The sequence below is a fragment of the Syngnathus typhle genome, linkage group LG19 (assembly GCF_033458585.1).
Source record: "Syngnathus typhle isolate RoL2023-S1 ecotype Sweden linkage group LG19, RoL_Styp_1.0, whole genome shotgun sequence".
In the NCBI taxonomy this organism is placed as follows: domain Eukaryota; kingdom Metazoa; phylum Chordata; class Actinopteri; order Syngnathiformes; family Syngnathidae; genus Syngnathus; species Syngnathus typhle.
Genome location: NC_083756.1, coordinates 3,295,393 through 3,314,696, shown reverse-complemented (window position 1 = coordinate 3,314,696; position 19,304 = coordinate 3,295,393). Strand labels below are relative to the sequence as shown.

General features: G+C 49.9%; 2 protein-coding genes and 1 long non-coding RNA gene across 14 annotated transcripts; 1 reads left to right on the top strand and 2 right to left on the bottom strand.

Annotated features, from left to right (window-relative positions):
• Window positions 1-976: 976 nt before the first annotated feature.
• Window positions 977-6,130, bottom strand: LOC133143390 (uncharacterized). 4 transcript variants are annotated; one of them, XR_009710410.1, is made up of 5 exons: window positions 5,070-6,129; window positions 4,455-4,868; window positions 1,563-1,784; window positions 1,305-1,480; window positions 977-1,051 (listed from the first exon to the last, which is right to left on the bottom strand). It is a non-coding gene; the product is annotated as an uncharacterized LOC133143390 (long non-coding RNA). The 4 variants fall into 4 exon arrangements; XR_009710408.1 differs by having other exon boundaries at window positions 1,305-1,784; window positions 5,070-6,130; XR_009710407.1 differs by lacking the exons at window positions 977-1,051; window positions 1,305-1,480; window positions 1,563-1,784 and adding an exon at window positions 3,555-4,005 and having other exon boundaries at window positions 4,455-4,624; window positions 4,758-4,868; window positions 5,070-5,229.
• Window positions 6,131-7,201: 1,071 nt separating this feature from the next.
• Window positions 7,202-16,681, bottom strand: fam49bb (family with sequence similarity 49 member Bb). Of its 4 annotated transcripts, none has more exons than XM_061266444.1 (12): window positions 16,539-16,671; window positions 14,461-14,522; window positions 10,454-10,537; window positions 10,038-10,159; window positions 9,829-9,934; window positions 9,034-9,173; window positions 8,704-8,781; window positions 8,497-8,613; window positions 8,331-8,410; window positions 8,131-8,257; window positions 8,002-8,072; window positions 7,202-7,919 (listed from the first exon to the last, which is right to left on the bottom strand). In XM_061266444.1, exons 3-12 carry the CDS (start codon window positions 10,524-10,526, stop codon window positions 7,856-7,858), a joined length of 978 nt encoding a protein of 325 aa, XP_061122428.1. In that variant the 5' UTR covers window positions 10,527-10,537; window positions 14,461-14,522; window positions 16,539-16,671; the 3' UTR covers window positions 7,202-7,855. The 4 variants fall into 4 exon arrangements, with proteins under 4 accessions (XP_061122428.1, XP_061122429.1, XP_061122427.1 ...); XM_061266445.1 differs by having other exon boundaries at window positions 10,454-10,534; XM_061266443.1 differs by lacking the exon at window positions 14,461-14,522 and having other exon boundaries at window positions 16,539-16,681.
• eef1a1l3 (eukaryotic translation elongation factor 1 alpha 1, like 3) lies at window positions 16,312-19,257 on the top strand. Of its 6 annotated transcripts, none has more exons than XM_061266438.1 (8): window positions 16,312-16,677; window positions 17,295-17,455; window positions 17,521-17,700; window positions 17,770-18,066; window positions 18,164-18,314; window positions 18,386-18,642; window positions 18,719-18,953; window positions 19,025-19,257. In XM_061266438.1, exons 1-8 carry the CDS (start codon window positions 16,467-16,469, stop codon window positions 19,114-19,116), a joined length of 1,584 nt encoding a protein of 527 aa, XP_061122422.1. In that variant the 5' UTR covers window positions 16,312-16,466; the 3' UTR covers window positions 19,117-19,257. The 6 variants fall into 6 exon arrangements, with proteins under 6 accessions (XP_061122422.1, XP_061122421.1, XP_061122423.1 ...); XM_061266437.1 differs by having other exon boundaries at window positions 16,312-16,706; window positions 17,300-17,455; XM_061266439.1 differs by having other exon boundaries at window positions 16,537-16,677; window positions 17,176-17,455.
• The last annotated feature ends 47 nt before the right edge of the window (window positions 19,258-19,304 follow it).

Genomic DNA, 19,304 nt, shown 5'->3' with positions numbered 1-19,304 from the left:
GTTCTTATCGAGCAACACGAGACAGCTGCTCGCAAGTTTCTCAAACTGCTGCAGCGCGCAGGTGAGCCGCTGGCCTCGTCTTCCCAAGCTTTTTTTTAATTATTTTTTTCCGAAGAGATTGGCGGGTCTTCACCACGGGACACGTGGAAAAAGAGCTTTCCAGGAATCGATCAACGCATCGGCCGCTTCATCGTTGAAATAACTTTCGGGGCTCACGGCTCCCTCTACAGGAGGGTAGTGGAAGTGACAAATGCAGACAGTCGAACGGTGCCGTCAAGCGGTGTCGCGCTGGTGAAAGTAGTGGAAGAGATGTGAGAGATGCGGCGATGCTCAAAGTTTTGTTTTTTGACTCGCGGTGAGAGGAAATGATGCAGATGAGCTCCCATCTTTCTCAGGTGGCCTTTTCAAAACCCCCCCCCACCCCCGCTTTCTTCTCACCGTTTCTCACTTCTGCTCAACCAAGGTTCCTTTTGACTCACTTTGGCTCCAGAGGTGTTACACTCTGTGCTGAACAAAGAAGGTTCTTCGTGAGAAGAACTTACAGGAAAGATGAGACATTTTTGACATACGTATAAGCAAAAGAAAATAAGTCGCAAAGCTACATGATGAGCATGTTGGTGATTGTATGAGAAGAAAGAAAACGTGGCAGACATTCGAGGTGCTCTTCTCAGAATGATGCTTGTCGCATTTTTGCCCTAGGACGTCTTTCAGACAAAATTCAGCGGCTTCCTTTTTGAACGCACGTGGAGATGCAAGATAGCTTTTTGTACGCAATCACTTTTAGGTAGTTATTTTAAAAAAAAAATACAACATTAACTTCGTCCTGCTTTTTTGTCTCCCTCTATGTTGACTTCTTGTTTTTGTAGTCTTTGTATTTTTCTTTCTCTCCAAAGCTGCTTCTTCTCGGCTTACCTTGCGATTAGTTCCAAAGTCATCCCCATCGAAAAAAAAAACATCCTGTAAGTGAGACAGTGGCTAAGAGAGATGTTTATTCAGTTTAGACATTAACAAGCCGGCAGTGTTCGAGCATCCTTGAAGTCTTGCGAAATATCTGTGGAGGCAGACATTTGTTTTATTTATTTATTTAATTTATTCTTTTTTTCCTGCCACGGTTGTCTTGCATTGCTGATTTTGTGCAGAGGCAGAGTTCATAAAGTACAAGATGGCTCAAGTAACAGGTGGATAAAAAGGATGTCATGCTGCCAAGACCCAGGCGGCACAAGCACTACTTTTTTATCAAAATCAAACTGGCGAGGGGGGGGGGGGGGTCTGGGTTATTTTTCCACACAACCGCGGCAACCTACTTTCACTTTTTATTCGTCAGGCTGTCAATCAGTCAGTCAGGAATTAGGCCGTCGCTCTCTCGGCCCACAGCTGTTGACCCTCTCAATCAAATGAAGGTGTCTGCGTCTCGTGATGGCCATGTTATTGACACGCCGTGGAGGAAGGGGTCGAAGGGGGGGGCTCTCCCTCCGCGACCCTTGAACGTGCAAATTCAGAGTCACGGCGGCAACTACCGAGTTCAACAACGTTAATGTTTGAGCCGTGCGTTCCGCGAATACCTCGTCAGGCTTTTGGGTAGACTCCCGATCAGTGGGGCTCAAATATTTTGGGGAGAGTAATGTGTAACAGTTTTGTGTGAAGACCGTCAATCATTAGCTGGTGGCCTGCTTCCACTTTTGATCTTGTTCTTTTGCCTGGTCATGCTGACCCGCCTGCGTCACGGCACCATTTGAACCATCGACGCCAAAGCCAGAAAGCCTTTCTGGGTATTTAGGGCCGCCCTGCTGGTCAACAAACATAGTGCAATTTGGGAATGCCCATGCAGCCTTTCTTCCATTTTGAAGTGAATCTGAGTGACTGGCGAGCTGCCGGGCAGGCGCTGAAGCTTTTAACTACGTCGCTGAAAACCTTGCGCCCCTTTACTCATTTGCTCGAAACGTCGGCCAGACGCTGAGCTAGGCAATTTGAGAAGAATAGCAAAAAAAAAAAAGAGCTGATTGATTGGGACGGGCCTGCCATCGGATTTAATGTGAGTGTGATTAACTAATGGCCTAATCTCGTGGATGAATCACGTGGCGGGCGGGCGGGCGGCACAAAACAAACACTCGGCCGGGGTTCATTCAGCAGGCAGACGGAGACTCTTGAGGATGGAGGACTGGAGCGGAGCGGAGGGGAGGGGTCAATAGGGGCAAAATACAATATACAGCACATAAGGAGCAGAGTTTACATGTCTGAAAAGGAGTGGGAAGAAGTAGGATTTATTTAATCCCACCCCTATCCAATTTGAACATTTTTAGTTCCCTCTAGCAAAGATTTTACTTTCACGTGTAGTATTTAATATGATCTTTTCATTTGATATGTTCATCTATGATTACGTCAATAAATTCTATTTTTTAGATTCTTTCAATTATGATTCCATCTATTTGTATTTGAGCGTCAGTTAGTTTGCTACATTTACCTAAAAAGTTTGGTTTTACTTAAATTTATTAGACTCAAACCATGTTTTCACTTTTTTTCATTTCCATATTCATCATTCATTCTTCTAGATTTCCCCCTGAGCAATCTATTTGTATCGTCAGCCAAAATAACATTTTTAATAAGTTTGAAACATTGAGGTAAAGATTGAACAATTTGGGTCCCAATACCGACCCCTGGGGGACACCGCAGGAAATGTTTAAAAATGTGTACGTACTTCAATTGCTTGTTAATTAGTTGGCCGGTTAGGTCCACAAATTGTACGAGCAAGACGATTACCGCATTAAGGCCTCGTTAGTGGTCTTGACTATAATGGTTTGACCGGAGCCGAGACAGGTGGAACGCACGTTCCCGGATCGCTCTGGTAAAGCGGGCGGCCGAGCTGAGCGACGCCCTCCAGACTGACGGTTGGGGAGCAGCTGGACGTCAGCTGCTCGCCATACATCATCATCATGCTAACAGTCGACACTCGGCGGATAAAAAGAAAGGGGCACCCGGCAAGAACTGCAAAACAAAAATGTCAAAAAAATGACTGGGGGGGGGGGGTAAGCCAATGTCACAATGGAGTAAGAGGCTGAAATCAAAGACATGCTGCCAAAAGCAGAGCACCAGGGACAAAGTGGCTCGTGTTTGGACTGGAGCCCAGTCAAAACCCAGAAGGTCGTTGGGCTACTTAGGGTGTGTGTGTGTGTGTGGGGGGGGGGGGGGCAATGCTTCCGTAACACCCCTACATGAGCTCTTGTCGTGTCGGAGGCTCGCGGGCAGAATGTGGTTCTTCTGAAAGCAAAGAGTCCATCAGGAGAAGACCCCCAAAAGCATTGCTGTTTATCCCTCTACGGGGGCCTCTCTGCAAAGCTCTTGTGCAAAGACGGAAACTGATGTGGTCTGGTTGCCGTGGAAACCAGGTGAGAACATGCGGCGTGTGCGTGGCGGCTGGGTGGATGACGCGCTTCGTTCCGTGACGTGCGGCCAGAGGCGAGAGGCCAACTGACGGGGGCACTGATGCTGACATCATCAAGGACAGAGAAAAAAGCCAAACAACACGGCACCTTTTCAGTAGATGAAAAACAATCCAACCAATTTGTTGTATTTTAATCGTATTCAATTCATTCAATGATCAATTAATGAATTGGATCAAAAAAATCATTGTTGCTGGTCTTATTTGACTCCTCAGGCCTCCTCTGACTTCTCAAACCTGCTTTTGTGCAGTTCTTGTTCAGTGGCGCCCCCTAATGGCTGCCTTGTCAGTACTTTACAAGGAATCATTTTGACTGAAAACTTTTTCCACTATTCACACACTTTTCAAGCCTGGCTGGAGCTGTTGGCGTCCGCCTCGGCATTACGACAACGCCCCGTACGACGGAGGCAAACAACAAAACAGTTGGTTGACGTGGACCACAACAACGGCAACAACAGTCGCTCTTCTGTGGACCGAGATAAAGGGCGAGCAAAGGCCTGTTTCTTCACAAGTCAACAGGACGAAGTCTCCCCATTTAGATGTCGCAGGGGGCCCCGCCCCACCACGTCCTACCGGCCAACACAAACACACGTGCGAGCTGTTAACGTCCACCACGTTTATTTTTTTGTTAACACTCATTCACATCCACGGACAGTTTCCAGAACAAAATACGGCAAAATCCACCCCGCAAATATAAAAACACAGAGAGGGACTTTGCGGTGGGTGAGAATAAGCGGATCGTCTGGGTGTGACCGTAGAGCAAAGATCACGGCTGGCTACCCACCTCGATTCAAAAAACACTTTCGGTAAGCTCCCTCTAGTGGTGAGTAAACACATTTGAAATAGATTTAGGTTGCGCTGAACTTCTCCAAGTTATTGTTCCACTACATGGCCATTGAGCTTGTCCACGACGCTCGTCGGTACGGCACTAATATTAGTCATTCCACGCAATGGATAAAGAAGACATGACTGACATTGTCTGCCTACATGAAAAATTGTTGACGTGTGTTGAGCTCACCTCGGGCCTCCCCAGCCATGTGCGGGCGTGACAGCCTATTGGGGCGCGGCGCTAATCTGGTTAGGGATTTGCAAAAGTGCTGCGTCCACGCCGATGTGCGGATAGCCGACGCTGCTCGGGGGCCTTTGTCTGCAACATTTCGGGGGGGGTTGCCCCGGCGATGATGTCATCTCGGTGTCAGCAAACGAGCGGACAGGATGTACCGTGAGCGTCGCCAAGGAAAGTGAAAGTGAGGAAAAGGCCAGCAGTGAAGTCAGACTAATCTAGTAGTGCGCAACTCGAGATGGAATCTGTTGTACTCACCTGACGTACTTGGTAGGGAGCAGTGGAAAGTAAAAGTATGTTGATGCCAAACAGCTTTTGTTGAGGGCGTCTGTGGAAAGATTGATGATGTTGCAGGCCAGAGTGTAGAAGCTCGAAAAGAAAATGGAGAAAGAGTTTATGTATTAAAATAAATAAGCTCTGCCTTCAAGAATAGTATCCTTGTAAATAACAAATGTACCAGAAAAACACAATATCAATGTTAGAAGGTGGGGATCAAAGAACAGGACTCTTGTGACTACATTTCAGTTTACGCTAGCTAGCTCGTACGATCGGACTTTGTGACCAACTTACCTGGCTCGGTGCCGGCCGGCCCCCGTGCGCCGTTCAGGGGTGAAATCCGAGTGGGGCAAATCTGATAGTGGGAGTCATAAATAGCTTTCATCTGCACACGGGAGCCCATCAGTTGCTTGCGTGGAGCTAAACATAAACACGTGCCCCGCTTGCCACAAATGACGAGCTGTCAAAGGGCGATCGGGCGCTTTTGGGCTTTTGCGCCCTTATTGGAGCCAAAAGCCAGTGGCCTGCTTTCTGCTAGGAGAGCGAGATCAAACAAATGCTTTCAGAGGCCTCCGAGGAAGACCAAAAAAAGAAAAGCTGACATGAGCTTTGGCTTGCGTGTTGGCAATAAATCACCCACTTAGGAAGTTTTCACCACCGGAGTGTGAAGAAAAGACAAACATGAACATTCAAACGTTTCTCTTCCTCTTCTTGACATGAGACGACGCCTCGCTAGCGCCGCTAATGGTTGAGGCTGCTAGCCGTGTTTTGGTTACTTAAACAATTAAGTGTGGGGAAGCTTTCGAGGCAACGATCAAGACAACAAAATGAACACGAGCGCTATCAGCGTGAAAAGTGCGGAGACAAGAAAACGCAGGCGCATTATCACCAACATGCAGCGACTTTTGGTGGGCACGACGGCTCCCGCGCAAGTGAGCGTTAGGCGCTATCTGCTTCGATTAGGCCGCCAGCGACCCAACCGTTGAGGGAAAAACAAACGGCAAGATTTCGCCATTTTGGCTGCTCTTTGAGCTTTCCTGGCCTCTTTCTGCCACCGCTTGACTTGAGCGTGTTTTTTTCCGAGCAGCTTGAGGCGAGCGCTCGTCAGCCAATCGCTCGTTGCTGCAACCTGGAGCATCTTGGCTCGCAACGCGCAACCAAGGGCACCTTGAAGAGGGCAAGATAAGCGTAGCATCCGATGAAGGATGTTGAGCAGCACCCATGAGACCGCGCCTCTGGGATTAAATGCAAATATTTGCCGGAGTGCCGGCGAAATGTCGGCTTCGGCGGATGTTAGCTGCTCGGGGGTCAAGGGTAGGGCCACTTGATGCATTAGAGGGCGGACGGCTACGACGGGCAGGCGGCCACCTGGCGCATCAGTCGCCGCCGTGAATTAAACATACGGCAGCGTGCCGGAGAAGCCCCACTGCATTATTTAGTGAAGGGGGGGGGGGTGCTGATGGGGAAAAGGGGGAAGGGGCGGAGGCAGCATGTTGCCGTTAGGAAAAGACTCAAAGGCTGCAAATTAAAACAACCACTAGGCATAAAATCTATATACATTTTTGGGCTTTATTTTAATTTTGATTCATTTAATATTGTATTTTTTTTGTTCAATTATTTATTTTATTTTTTCTAATTAATGTTTAATACGTATTCTGTGTTAAAGTTACCTTCATTCTATTTTTGATTTTATTTATTTAAAGGACTATTTAAATAGTTTAATGTATTTTATACATTTAGTGCATATTAAATGAATCATGAATAAAAGCAAACAAAATGTCTGTAAAAAGCTCCAGAAACAAAGGGAACATTGAGTTGAGTGGGGTTTTTTTTTGTGGGGGGGGGGGGATTTAGAGGAAGTGTCAGTCAAGTGTGGCAACACTTTCACTGACTCGGACTTCCTGCAGAGGCCCTCAGACAAACGGACGGACCACCGTTGAACACCCCCACCTCCCTCCACGAGAGCCGTTATTCTTTTGACATGACTGATTAACTAAGACTCCCCGATTAAAGCAACGTGCAAAGGGAAGTTGGATTGGGGGGGGGGGCTATGGGGGGGGGGCACATCTGTGGGAAAGTGGTTTCGGGGCAGGGGTGGGTGATGACAGTTGTGTTTCCGAGAAAAGCCAACTAACCCCCCCTACCAGCACCCAGATGAGCCAAGGTCGATGTGGAGCGGGACAGCACCGACATTTTTCTTTTTTTTTTTTAAGTGTGAGTATGTGTGCACGCATTAGTGGAGGGATGCTGCAGTGGGCCACGCCCATCCACTTTTCTTCAGAGGAGGACAAACAGGGAACAAACATGCCTTAAAAAAAAAAAAAAATAGACACTTGAAATTAACAACCACAAAAACTACCAAATGCTAAATTCCATTATTTTTTTTCCCTTGTGGAGACTCAATAACACAAAATCTCAAACAAGACTCTTGTAGAAAAACAAGCATTCCACCTTTTAATTCCTCCATTGATTTACAATCTCACTTTTCACTTGCAGTTTTTTTTTTTTTTTTTGCACAAATCACAGTTTTAAAAGTCAGCAAAAAATTTAAAAAATAAAACAACCATGAAAATAAAGGACATTCTGCACAATTTTATACCTGTATAAAAATATATCAACCAAAACAGTATTCTACTCTTCAATGTGATTGCCACAAGTACCATTTGGACGAGAGACAGCAGATTTGTTTTTTCGCACACGCACGACACAGCAGACAAGCTCAACCCAAACAGATCTTCAACTTATTAAATAGACACACAACCTGAATCAAGGTCATCATGCGGAGAACGACGTCTTAAATAACAAAACAAAGCAAAATACTTCTCTATATTTCTCTCTCTTTTAAATCAAGCTCAAGTCCAAGCCCCCATCCCTCGAAAAGAGGGGAATTAAGTTTTCAGGAGCCGCAACGCTCGCGTCAGCTGCCACTCACGTCGGAGTTCGGCGCTGCAGACAGCAGTAGCAATTTGCAATAAGCAAAAGAGGGCTGGGCTGCTCTTCTTCTTTTTGGAAAAGAAGGGGAACAAAATGACATTCCAGCAAGCAGAACGCTGAGCGGCGGCGGAAAGAGCAGCTGACCGCTACTGCAGCATCAGCTTGATGCTCTTGTTAGTAGACTCGTCGTTTAGATGCTTGGTGGTATACCTGAGAGGATTCAAAATGACACAAGGTGAGTCCTGGTCTACTTTTGTGGGCGTGGCATCTTCAGGTCAAATTGAGATTTTACCTGAGAGCATTGAGGAGACCATCCACGGTGTTGGGCGGTTGCTCCTTCAGCACTTTGATGCAACCTTTCATCTGCGGGCCAGCTAGCGTTAGCATCAGTATTAGCGCCCCGCCGCGCTGGCGTACTCACGTCAATCTTTGAAGACTTGGCGAAGGCTCCGACGGGATGGACGTAGTCGTACAGGATGATGACGCCCACCATCACCCGCAGGCAGAAGGACACCGTGTCCTCACTGGCGAAGCGGCTGCGATATTCCCTGCCGACGCATGCAAAACACGCTGGGGTCAGCTTTCAGGTCATGTGTCTTGAGTTGTGGTAGTTTGACTCACGGCGTTTCCAGCATGACTTTGCAGATGCTGGCCATGGTGCTCAGGCAGTCGGTGGTGTTCTCGATAGGCAGGTTCTTGTTCTACACGCGGGAGCGCAAAGCCAGCCAGGAAATGAATGCCTGCTGAGTATCTTGTCCGGAGAGGGCTTCCTCTCGCGCCCACTCACCTCAGACACGAACCTGGTGGTGCCGTCGCTTAAGGTCTTGAGCATGGGCGTGGCGTCGGCGTAGAAGAGCGAGATCCGATTAGCCAGCTCGTTGTTGACTTCGTTCTCACTGTCGGCCTTCCGCAGCATTCGAGCGAGATAAAAAAAATACAATTATGAAGTGTTGAAAGAAAAGTTAAAAATTGATGCTGCTCGAGTGTGGCTTACGGGGACGTTGTTGATGCGCATGCGACTGAGCGTTCGCCTGTAATAGCTGAAGTCGTTCTGAATGGCAGGAGTGGTCATCTGCAAGGATCACAACACAGTAATCACAATCATTCCTGGAATCTTAACGGGACTGAATCACTCTTCGGATGAGCAAATCCCACTTGAGCCGAGCGGACGCTCAAAGTGGGTCAGAAGTCGGTGACGGGTGGGCTTGCCGCGCCACTTAGCACGCACGGCGGCTAATTGGGAAGTCGCAATAAAAGTGCCCTGGTTGTTCAAGCAGGCCGAGCAGTGTCTGTCCAAACATCTCCCGACAACATTTGTTGTTACCTTGAGTTCATCAAAGCGCAGCGTGAAGTGCAGGATCTCGGCAAACTGCTTGGCGAGCGCCTGCTCCCGCTCCAGGTGCTGCGTGGGGTCGTCGTACGTCTCGTTGGTCAGAGCGCGCAGCAAGCTGTGCAGCGCCGCCTCTGCGTCGAAAAAAAATAATGGACAGTCCGTCATTTCAGTTTGATGCGCTCCTCCTGGTAACCATAGCAACCACGTTGGATGTGGCTGAATTGTCAAATTTTGCGACGTGCAATGTGTTTTGACACGCAGGATTTTCATTCATCCTCAGCAAACAACCACTACTAAAAAAAATGATCTGGTTTGTTTTGGGAAGCCCTCGAATGGTTTGTTTTGAAAGCAAGTGAAGTGGCCAGCGTTACTAGAGCAGCGGTGAGGCCCAAAGTGCCTCAGGCCCGCTGACAGTAGGGGAGGGGGGGAGGGGCAGGGGTTCCCCCACTCAGATGCAGATGAGACATGGCACTAATTATCTCGCTGACACAAAGCGAAAGGGGTGGAGCACGACGACAGAGGAAATATAGGAGCGGGATTACACTCATTGTAGTAATGACCCGCCCCTCCCCCCCCCGCATCGGGCCGGGGGTGCTTCCGAGGTCAAGCCTAAAGGTCAAGGCAGCGAAATGGAGCGCTCCTACTCAGTTACATAACGCGTGCCGGGCTGTCGCCGTGCCAACCCCACCTCCCCTTTTGAATCTATGCTCATTAAAGTCCACATCATGTTTACATACATGCAAAACATTAAGGCGCTTCTCAGAGCTTCAACATTTGGTCCCGCACCTAATCTCTGGGAGAACTCGTAGAACTTTTTGAGCCTGCCCACCAGGGGGACCACCGCCGCCCAGGCCTGCTCCTGGAGCGCCTCATCGTTGGGGTTCTGGATGGCCTGGAAAAGGGTGGAAAAAAAAGAAAGCATCAATGGAATGATTGACGGCCATCTTGAATTTTTGGATTGGTGACTGAGGAGGAAGGGTGGCTTTGAGGCGCACCTCTCTGATCTCGCAGCCGGCACCGTTGTAGGCCTGCAGCTCGTCCAGGATGGCTTCGGCGTCCTTCAGTACCACGTCCACCTGCTGCCACACGTGACGTTCGCCCTCCGTGGGCATCGCATCTGCACGCAAAGCCAAAAATTACATTTGTAGGACGGCAACGGGATGGAATCTGCCGGCTGTGTGAAAATTCCACAGTGCCAGGAATATTTTGGGGGGCCCGAGGCAAGCAAAGCTGCAGTTATCTATTTGAGGACGCCCATTGATATTCCGCACGCACATGCGCATGAAAGTGCCAGGTGGGGTGAAAGCGCCTCCAGGTAGAGGAGACGAGCTGGCCGAGTTGAGAATGCCATGCTAACGTATTCGGGCGATCGATATCAGGTGGGGAGGGGCGGGGCCTTGCCGACACTCACTTTCGAAATCCAGAAAGAAATTGGGCTCCTGTTCCAGGTCGGTGCAGGTGAGCACCTTCAGCAGGTTCCCCATCTTGGCACCTGCTGGAGAAGAAGACAAATCAATAAGTGACTCCACAGCGGCAGCGTGGCGAGGCGGGGCACCAAAATGCCGCCCACACTTGTGCGCTTGGGGAACCCCAATGCTCCTCAGTGCCCCCCCCCCTTAAAAAAACACTTCCTGCACATGCTCTTTTGTCTACCAGATGTCAAGCCAAAAAAAAAGTCCAAAAATAAACGAGTCGGAGTGGTTTTGCGCTTTGCTCAATTTCTACCCAGCAACCGTTTGATTTGGGATCAGCGAGGGGAACGCATTCCATCATAAACTAGGCGGCCATTTTCTAAATTTAACAAGCTTGTATGTTTTGACAAACGTCAACTTGGTGATCATCAAAAGTGTTAGAATAGTTCGTTTTGCTGAAGCGCTGGTCGGCCTGAAACCGGAGGTCACATATCTTCGCTCAAGCCAACATATCTGCCAGCCAGCCTTGGGGAGTCCTTATACTCCCTTCCTTGTCTTATCTGTGAGAGGCCCTCACTAGTTATGAACAGAACACCTTTGTTCTTTGTTAGTTAAAGAGAAGTCCTTTCTCTTTTGATTGTTTTTGTCCAAGATAGTTTTTTAGTTATCCCATATTTACTCAATGTTTGTTTAAGTAGACTTCATGCAAGTTATCTCACATCTACTTAATGTTTATTGGAGTGTATGCACAAGAGGGACACGGCATCCAGGTTTAGAGATTGCAGCCGGGAACAAGGCTGCCAACCATCTAAGAACAGACTCTGCATTCCTGGGGTCACGGATCGGCCAAGGCCATGCGGCCTCGCACCACACAACATTATTAGCTAGCTGAACAGCGTTGCTACAGTCACACTCTCCCCTCCTTTTAGTGTAGCAACACCTCTTGTAACCAGGGCAACCCAATATAAAAAGAGGAGATGACGGTAGGGCAGGTCAGAATTGGTGGAGGACTGTGAACTGGGCACTCTACCTAATTCTCCTCGCGAGAAAAGACTTAATATTCTGTCTCACTTGTGGTTTGTTTGCTGTTGCTCTTCTCTTAACAGTTATTCAGTCAGCGAATTAAACCTGACAAAAAGCTAGGGTGGGCAAAGAGTTGAATTTTAATTTTGGTTGCCTTGAGAAAAATAGTCTACTCAGCAAATTAAGACATTTTAAAATGTAGAAGAAAAACATTCCCTTCAATCAACCGAGGGCTTTTGTTGAAAAATTTCCTGTCATCTAAATAACCTCATACCATTTTGCCTTTGCCAACAAACAGACTGACTTGAACAAGCTGCCTAAGTGCTGCCTAAGTGACATTTGAGTGCAGGATGCTGCGTAGCTTAGCGCTAAAACAAACGCGCAGACGTCAGCGACGCTCGGCGCAACGCAAAGTGACAGGTGCCCGAGACTCCTCGAAAGCAGACGACCGTTTGTAGCGAGGAGCTGCGCTCGTCTCCATCATCGGCGGAGACGCGTTTGACACCTCAGAGGACATTTTGGCCTCAGAGAGACCAGCGGCAGGTGAAGTTGAAAGACGACAAAGTGCAAAGTCGGCAGCGTTAAAATGCATGAGATGCAGATAAGCGTGTCTATCAGCCCAAAGTCGGCAGGACTCTGGCTCACCGAATGTGATCGAGCTCAAGACAAACTGGGTCAAGTCTGCCTGGCAACAAGTGATGCCCCTCAATTCCACCACCACCTGCAAAGCCCCACCTGCCCCCACCAGCCTCCCCCCCCCTTCTGAGCTGGGCCACTAATGCAACTTGAATGAGCCCCCATCCGCCCCCCCCCCCCCACACCTGACGCAGCCTCAGCCTGGAGCGAGGTCATCGACCGGCAATCACCGTCGAGGGGATTGGGTGGGGTGGGGGATCGTCCACGGTCCTCTAGCACCACCTATCGTGGGCCCGCCGCCACCCCCCAGAAAGGAGGTCATGTGACAGGCAGGGATTTGCGTGGCCCACTTTTTAAGTTCACTAGAGGATCTCAGAAGAAGGACAAATGTATTCAATTGTAGATTTTGGACCTCTTTCAGGTCCAATCTTGACCCTCCCACCCCGAGAGATTTTTAGGGGGATGTGGATGATGTCTAGCATTAATTCCACAGCGGCTGAGTAGCCGTCGTAGTTAGCGTGCCTGACTTGGGTAGTGGGCACCTTCGTGTTGTTGTTTTGAACCCCCACTGAGCAATTGCGTGCTCTGAGGGAGGAGGAGGAGAAGGGTGGGGGTGACTGTCACCAAAGCCGGGGGTGGAGGGGTGGGGGGTTTAGAATGTGACAAGCGGGAGCCCGCGCAGCTCTCCCATTGGCTGGGGCCGATCTAGCCGACAGCTCGCTGTATCCATGGAGCCGCACTAAAATGTTGGGTTCCACTGTGAACACTGCGGCAGCCAATGAGAGGGCGGCGGCTTAGCGTAGTAGTGGGAAGGACTTGTTGAAAGCGTTGTCAATATGTGAGCATGCATGAGCTCATGCAGCCAAAAATCAGGTGCAGTATTTTTGCTTCAATGTTTTACGCAGTGAGGAGAAGAAAGTCAAATTCGATATTATTATTCTTCCTGATATCTAAAGTTTGGATGAAGACACGTGGAGGACAGGGGAGGATGCAACAAGAGATGGGCACGAAAAATAACAAGAAAATAGCAGCTGGCTTGTATTTCTTTTGAAGGCCACGCCCAATGCAGCATCTTGACCTCAGCGTGGCATCGCCTTGCACTTTGCGTGGCCGCCGTTGCCTGAGGCGGGGCGGCGCTGAAATGGAGCACTGCGACAAAGCAGACGCGGGTGGGGGGAGGTGGGGGGACAAAGAGTGCTGACATTCCACTACTGAATTGCAGCATGAGTATCCACGTGGTCCTATTAGAAAAACAAGAGTGGAACCCGCGCCGGCAGCAGCCCCCATGGAGAAAATGCATGTTAGCATTACTAATGTTAGTTTGGAAATTAAATCTCCGTTTGTGGGTGCGGCGCGTCACACTGCAGCATGGGCAGCTTTCAACTTGACCCAGATTCTCCGGGTGACACGCCACATTGCATTAGCCCGCTCAGCCGGAGCCCGACCTCGTTGACAGCGGCCTGGGTCCACACACGCACACAAAAAATGGAGGCGTGCTTCCCCGTTGGGGTTGGTGTGAGCCCCCCATTCACCAGACTCCCGCTCAGCTGACTAAAATGGCTTGGAGGGGCGAGGGGGGCGGGGTTTGTTTTGAACTCAGTAACCTCGTGGCCACGCCTATGCAAAATGTACCAAAACAAAACAAGAATGACGAAGACGAGGACGGAATCAGCAGCTGAGCTCGCCATGGCAACCGCACGGGCAGGCATGCTTTTGGGTCGGCACCTGCCCAAAGTTGGAAACCATGGCAACAGGGACACGCAGCGAGAAAAAGCGTGCAAGCTGTGTGCTTGACAAGCGAGCTGACAAAAAAAGACCACAAATGGAAGGCAGCCCACGTGGAGCGCCAGCAACTGCGTCTTGCCCTTGATGGTCCTCCAACTCCTTCAAGATGTTGGGGGATCATTCAAGAGGGCATATTGACTCACTGTCTGGCTGAGATGATCTGAGCATCCCCCCCCCCCCCCCCCCCCTACGCACGCACCGTCCATCATTACTTGACCGATTGCCTCAAGAACAAGCTGAACTGGAGCTCATTTGCATACACACAACTCTTATTACAAAAAATAAAGCTTGGTTGAAATTGTGTTGTTTTTCCACTTCGAGTGAATTTTGGGTGGGGCACAACGGTGGGTTTGTACGAGGCGGTTGGCTGACCGATGATGGGAAGCGCCAAAAACTGCAGTTGCGATTCGTGAGAGCGCAGCGCCATCTGCCGGACAAAAGCTTAAGTGCGCGACTGCTTTTAGCCTTGACATGCAGACCACTCTGTGAGAGGAGTGCGCCCTCTGGTGGTGACGGGCTGAGTCTGTGGCGCACTGTCCCAAACTGGAGTTTGTGGGCGCACCTGCTGGCAAGGTCGCAGCCGGCGGCTGGCCTCCGGTCCCGGCGGTCCGGCAAGCTCTTCTCCTGGCGACGACATGACGCAAGAAGGTCAACGCACGATGTCGCCTCGCAAGCATTATTTAGCCACATGCACGGGTGCAAATGGGCGCCCACGCACGCAAAACACTTCCTGTTATGCAACACTTCCTCTGATTCACTTCCCATTTCGACAACACTCCATCGGCCAGCGTCGGGCCTTGTTTTCTGAAAGGATCGATACGAAACAACCAAACAAGAGGCAACATTTGTGCTTTGGGGGGTTACAGTGCAACATGGGGGTGGTTCTCCAATTTTTAAGAACCAATGTCACTTGAAAAAACAAACAACAAAGCTCTGCAAGTAGCATCAACATGAGAAAAAAGACTTGACTCTGGTTTCTCTCATTCGCCATTTGAAGCAGGGGAAGCTTTTTTTCTTCTCAACTCAAGCCAGGCTGCTCCACGTCATGGTCCTTCGGTGCGATGCTCGTTCACAGACAAGAGCAGACATGCCAACAGAGTGAAAGAGTGAGACGCAGGAGGCAAGAATTCCATTCCGTAAAAGTCGACACGCACGCGCGTGCGCACACGTCTGGCGGATGCTCAAATGGAGCAGACAGCCTTAAGCTTGATGGCGAGAAATGGAGAGAGGAGCGCGATTGATCGGGCACTCTTCCGCAGCGATCGAATGGGAACGCAAGCGACCTTCGGTGAGTGCAGCGCGTTGCTCCACCATCGCTGCAAACAACTAATTGCTCTACTTGTGTATTTTTTTTTTCAGCGGATGAGGGTTTCCTTTTCAATGAGAAAGCGTGAGGGGCAGGTGGTTTCTCGCAAGTGGCGTGGCGGCTAATCATGTGAATTATTCATCGGTTTTCCGTGCTCTCACGTTCAGTCGTTCCCCGGCCGCCGGAGCGTCGCGCCTGACCCAACGCACAGGCATCACGCCATCTGGTGCAGCCATCGGAGTAGGCAACCCTTGCAAAGCTTTGACACTTGCCTCCCAAAGATGCAATTAGACTGACATTTTATTGTCAATTTGGTACAATGCATTTTTTTCCACAATGCAAATTTTTGTGACACCAGTACTTGGTATCGATGAGTGCTCAAGACTGAATACCTGTGCTGGAGGTCGAGGAGTATCAAATGTCTCTAGCAAACGAATGGATGGGTCATTCCACTTTGGAGGCTCCACCATATCTAGTACAATAAGAGCATACACGATCCGAGCCGAGGAACATTTCGCAAGGTGCTTGCAATCGCATGTCACAACTTCCTGATGAATATGTCAGGGTCACGCACAAATTTGTCTTTTGCGAGGAAATGAGGCATTCGGAGCCTCGCCGTTTACCAATGTTTTCACTTTGCCCAGGGTTGATTTGTTTTGCACATAACACACAAGACGTCCCACACACATCCTGCAGATTTTCCCATTTCAGCTCCATTATGAGTACGCTTGATTAGCTATGCAGCCAAGGCCACGTCTGAAGAGGAAATATTGCCAACATCAGCTGTCAGCCACATCTCTCAGCCGCTCACTCACTCACAGCAACATTATTTCCAGCCTTTGCTAAGAACGTGCCAAAGGTCAGGCCAAGCAGATGTGATATGATCGGAACTAGACTGTCAGATGTGTGTTAGCGATCATGAGCAGAAAAGTGCAAAAGGAACAGCAGGGGCTAATCCATAAACATACGGTTGAGTTTCCAAGTGTAATCTCCAAACGATTACCGGGGTTATTTTGCAGGCTGCAAAAGAAAACCGGCTCAATGCTCTCTGTCACGTGTTGCACTGTCGGGGACGAGGCAATAACCCCCAAAGAGAAAGGAAGAGGAATTGAAACCTGAGCACGAGAAGTTGGCCAAAGAGGGGCTGAATGAAAACGCACTCGTTTTCCTGCTGGCTGCGTTCAGGGAGGAGGATGTCGCCCAGCGCTCGTGATTCATCATTTCTCTCCCCCGCGGCCATCAAATCGCGCAAAAGCCAATGAATGGCAACTGGTGGCCAGGCGAGGCCACAAGGAACGCCAACAACATCTCAAGCGGGGATTTTCGAGCCTTACCTTGTCGCCGGCGGCGGGGGGGGGGGCTGGACGGCACGCTTCAGACCAGAACACGAAGAAGACGGAAAAAGAAGAGGACGAAACGGGACGAGGAGACGGAGAAGAAGAAAATCCCGTCCGCTTCTACGCGATCGCCAAGGTAGAAGAAAAGCGATTCGCCGTTTCCGGGTTGGTGATTCGACGTCATCGGAGGAGGGGGGCTCGTTTTGGTCAAGTTAGCGTCGCGAAGGGGTGGGCGCGTGGAGTCAACACCATAAACCCCGCCTCCTTCGTGCCCTCACCGCCACCCCCTACTGGCCAATTCTCCTTCCCAAGTCCGTTTATTAGCCTCATACGAATCTTTATCTCTGCTCTTCAAACCACAACAAAAAGCCTCACTCAAGGCGCCGAAGTGTCCTTCAGCATGAGACCAGTCTAAAATGTAGTTAACCCGTGAGGACGCTGTCGTGACCTTGAGAGTACCAGTTGGTTTATGGTGAAATGTGTCAACAATGAGTGTGCGTTTGAAAATCAAGCAAAATATGCAAATGAATGAATCAAAACAAATAGTAACAAATCAATACGAAATCATTCATATACGCATTCCCGACTATTTCTGTCAACCGTGAATTGCTCGTAAACTGCTTTGCTTCTGCAGAACTGAGGGCCAATTGATTGCAACGGGGCTTCGCACCTGAGCCCAATAACGAGCGGCCCATAAAAACCTCTCTCGAGAGCGCTTGCACCCAAATGTCCAAAATCCACTCTGACCTTAAGAACAGACGTTTGCAAGCATGGTCAAGGAGAAGGCTCACGTCAACTTGGTGGTCATCGGCCACGTGGACAGCGGCAAGTCCACCACCACCGGCCACTTGCTCTACAAATGCGGTAGCGTGGACCAACGGAAGCTGGAAAAGTTTGAGAAGGCCGCGGCACAGGTAGCCCCCGGGACCGCCCGCCTCCCCTATAGATCGCGTAAGTAACGGTGCTTTTCCTCGGATAGATGGGCAAGAGCTCGTTCAAGTTCGCGTGGGTGCTGGACAAGCTGAAGGCTGAGCGCGAGCGCGGCCTCACCATCGACATTTCGCTGCTCAAGTTCAACACGCGCAACTACTGCATGACCATCATCGACGCGCCAGGACACCGCGACTTTATCAAGAATATGATTACGGGCACCTCGCAGGTAGGGCGCGCGCATTCCTTTGGCCATGTCTGCTGGGAGAAAACCAAGCAAGAGAAATTTGCGTTGCAGGCGGACGTGGCGTTGCTGGTGGTGTCGGCGGCTAAGGGCGAATTTGAAGCGGGCGTGTCGAGAGGGGGACAGACGCGCGAGCACGCTCTGCTAGCGTACACGCTGGGCGTCAAGCAGATGATAGTGTGCGTTAATAAGATGGACGCCACCGATCCGCCTTACTGCCAACAGCGCTTTAAGGAGGTGGCGCGCGCCGTCGCAGGTTTCCTCAAGAAGATCGGCTACGACCCCAACACCGTGCCCTTCGTGCCCATCTCTGGCTGGACTGGAGACAACATGATCAGACCCACGCACAAGGTAACCAAAAGCCTCTTGCATGGGGACAAACACGTTCTAGTCAGTGGTTTGCAAACTTGGCACAACAGTTTAAACACTTGATTCGGTTTATTCCTAGATGGCTTGGTTCCAAGGCTGGAAAGCACGTCGCCGAGAAGGCAACTCAAGTGGCACGACTCTCCTGGAGGTGCTGGACTCCATTCAAGTCCCTACTCGTGCCCTTAATAAACCTTTGCGATTACCCCTACAAGACGTCTACAAGATAGGAGGTATAGTAATAGATTGAGCGGAGGAAAAATCTGACCAAAACCCAAGCAACAAGGTGCTCATTTGTGTGCAGGTGTGGGGACGGTTCCAGTGGGAAAGATCGAGACTGGCATCTTGAAGCCGGGCATGACGTTGACCTTCTCGCCGGCCAAGGTGACAGCGGAGGTCAAGTCGATTGAGATGCATCACCAGGGTTTGGATGCAGCGCTGCCGGGCCACAACGTGGGCTTCAACATTAAGAATGTGTCAGTCAAAAATCTGCGGCGCGGTGACGTCGCTGGCAATGCCCAACACGACCCCCCCTCTGACGTCAGCAGCTTTGAGGCGCAGGTTGGCACCACAATTATTTTGCATTCCTTAAAGCTGCTGGGTTAAAAATTATACCAACTGGTAAATGTCTGTTTAGGTGATCATCCTGAACCACCCGGGCCGAATCATGGCAGGCTACTCTCCGGTGCTGGACTGCCACACAGCGCACGTGAGCTGCCGCTTCACAGAGCTCAAGGAGAAGCTAGATCGACGTAAGGGCACCATACTGGAAGAGCGCCCCCAGGTGCTGATCTCTGGTGACGCAGCCACTGTCAGGCTGGTGCCTGTCAAGCCCATGTGTGTGGAGAGCTTCTTCACATACCCGCCGCTTGGTACGTTAGCCTCAACTAGTTTGCAACTATCTTTGACTCTGTGACTGCTCTGATGTTTGAGTTTGGTGCAGGTCGCTTTGCCGCCCGAGACTTGAAGCAAACTGTGGCTGTGGGTGTCATCAAGTCGGTGGAGAAGACACAAGGCTCCAAAGGGGCCAAATGAATTTGGCCCTGCTTGAAATGTGACAAGAATTTCAGTTTAGCTTTAAGATGCATTTGTTGACTTTAAAAACATTGACTCCTTTGTTGCAAAAGAAGCTATTTTGGTTGTTTTGAAATAAATAAAAACATTAAGTGGCTAAAACTTGTCTTGATTTGGGCGGCTGAAATCAAGTGCAGAAATGGAGCAAA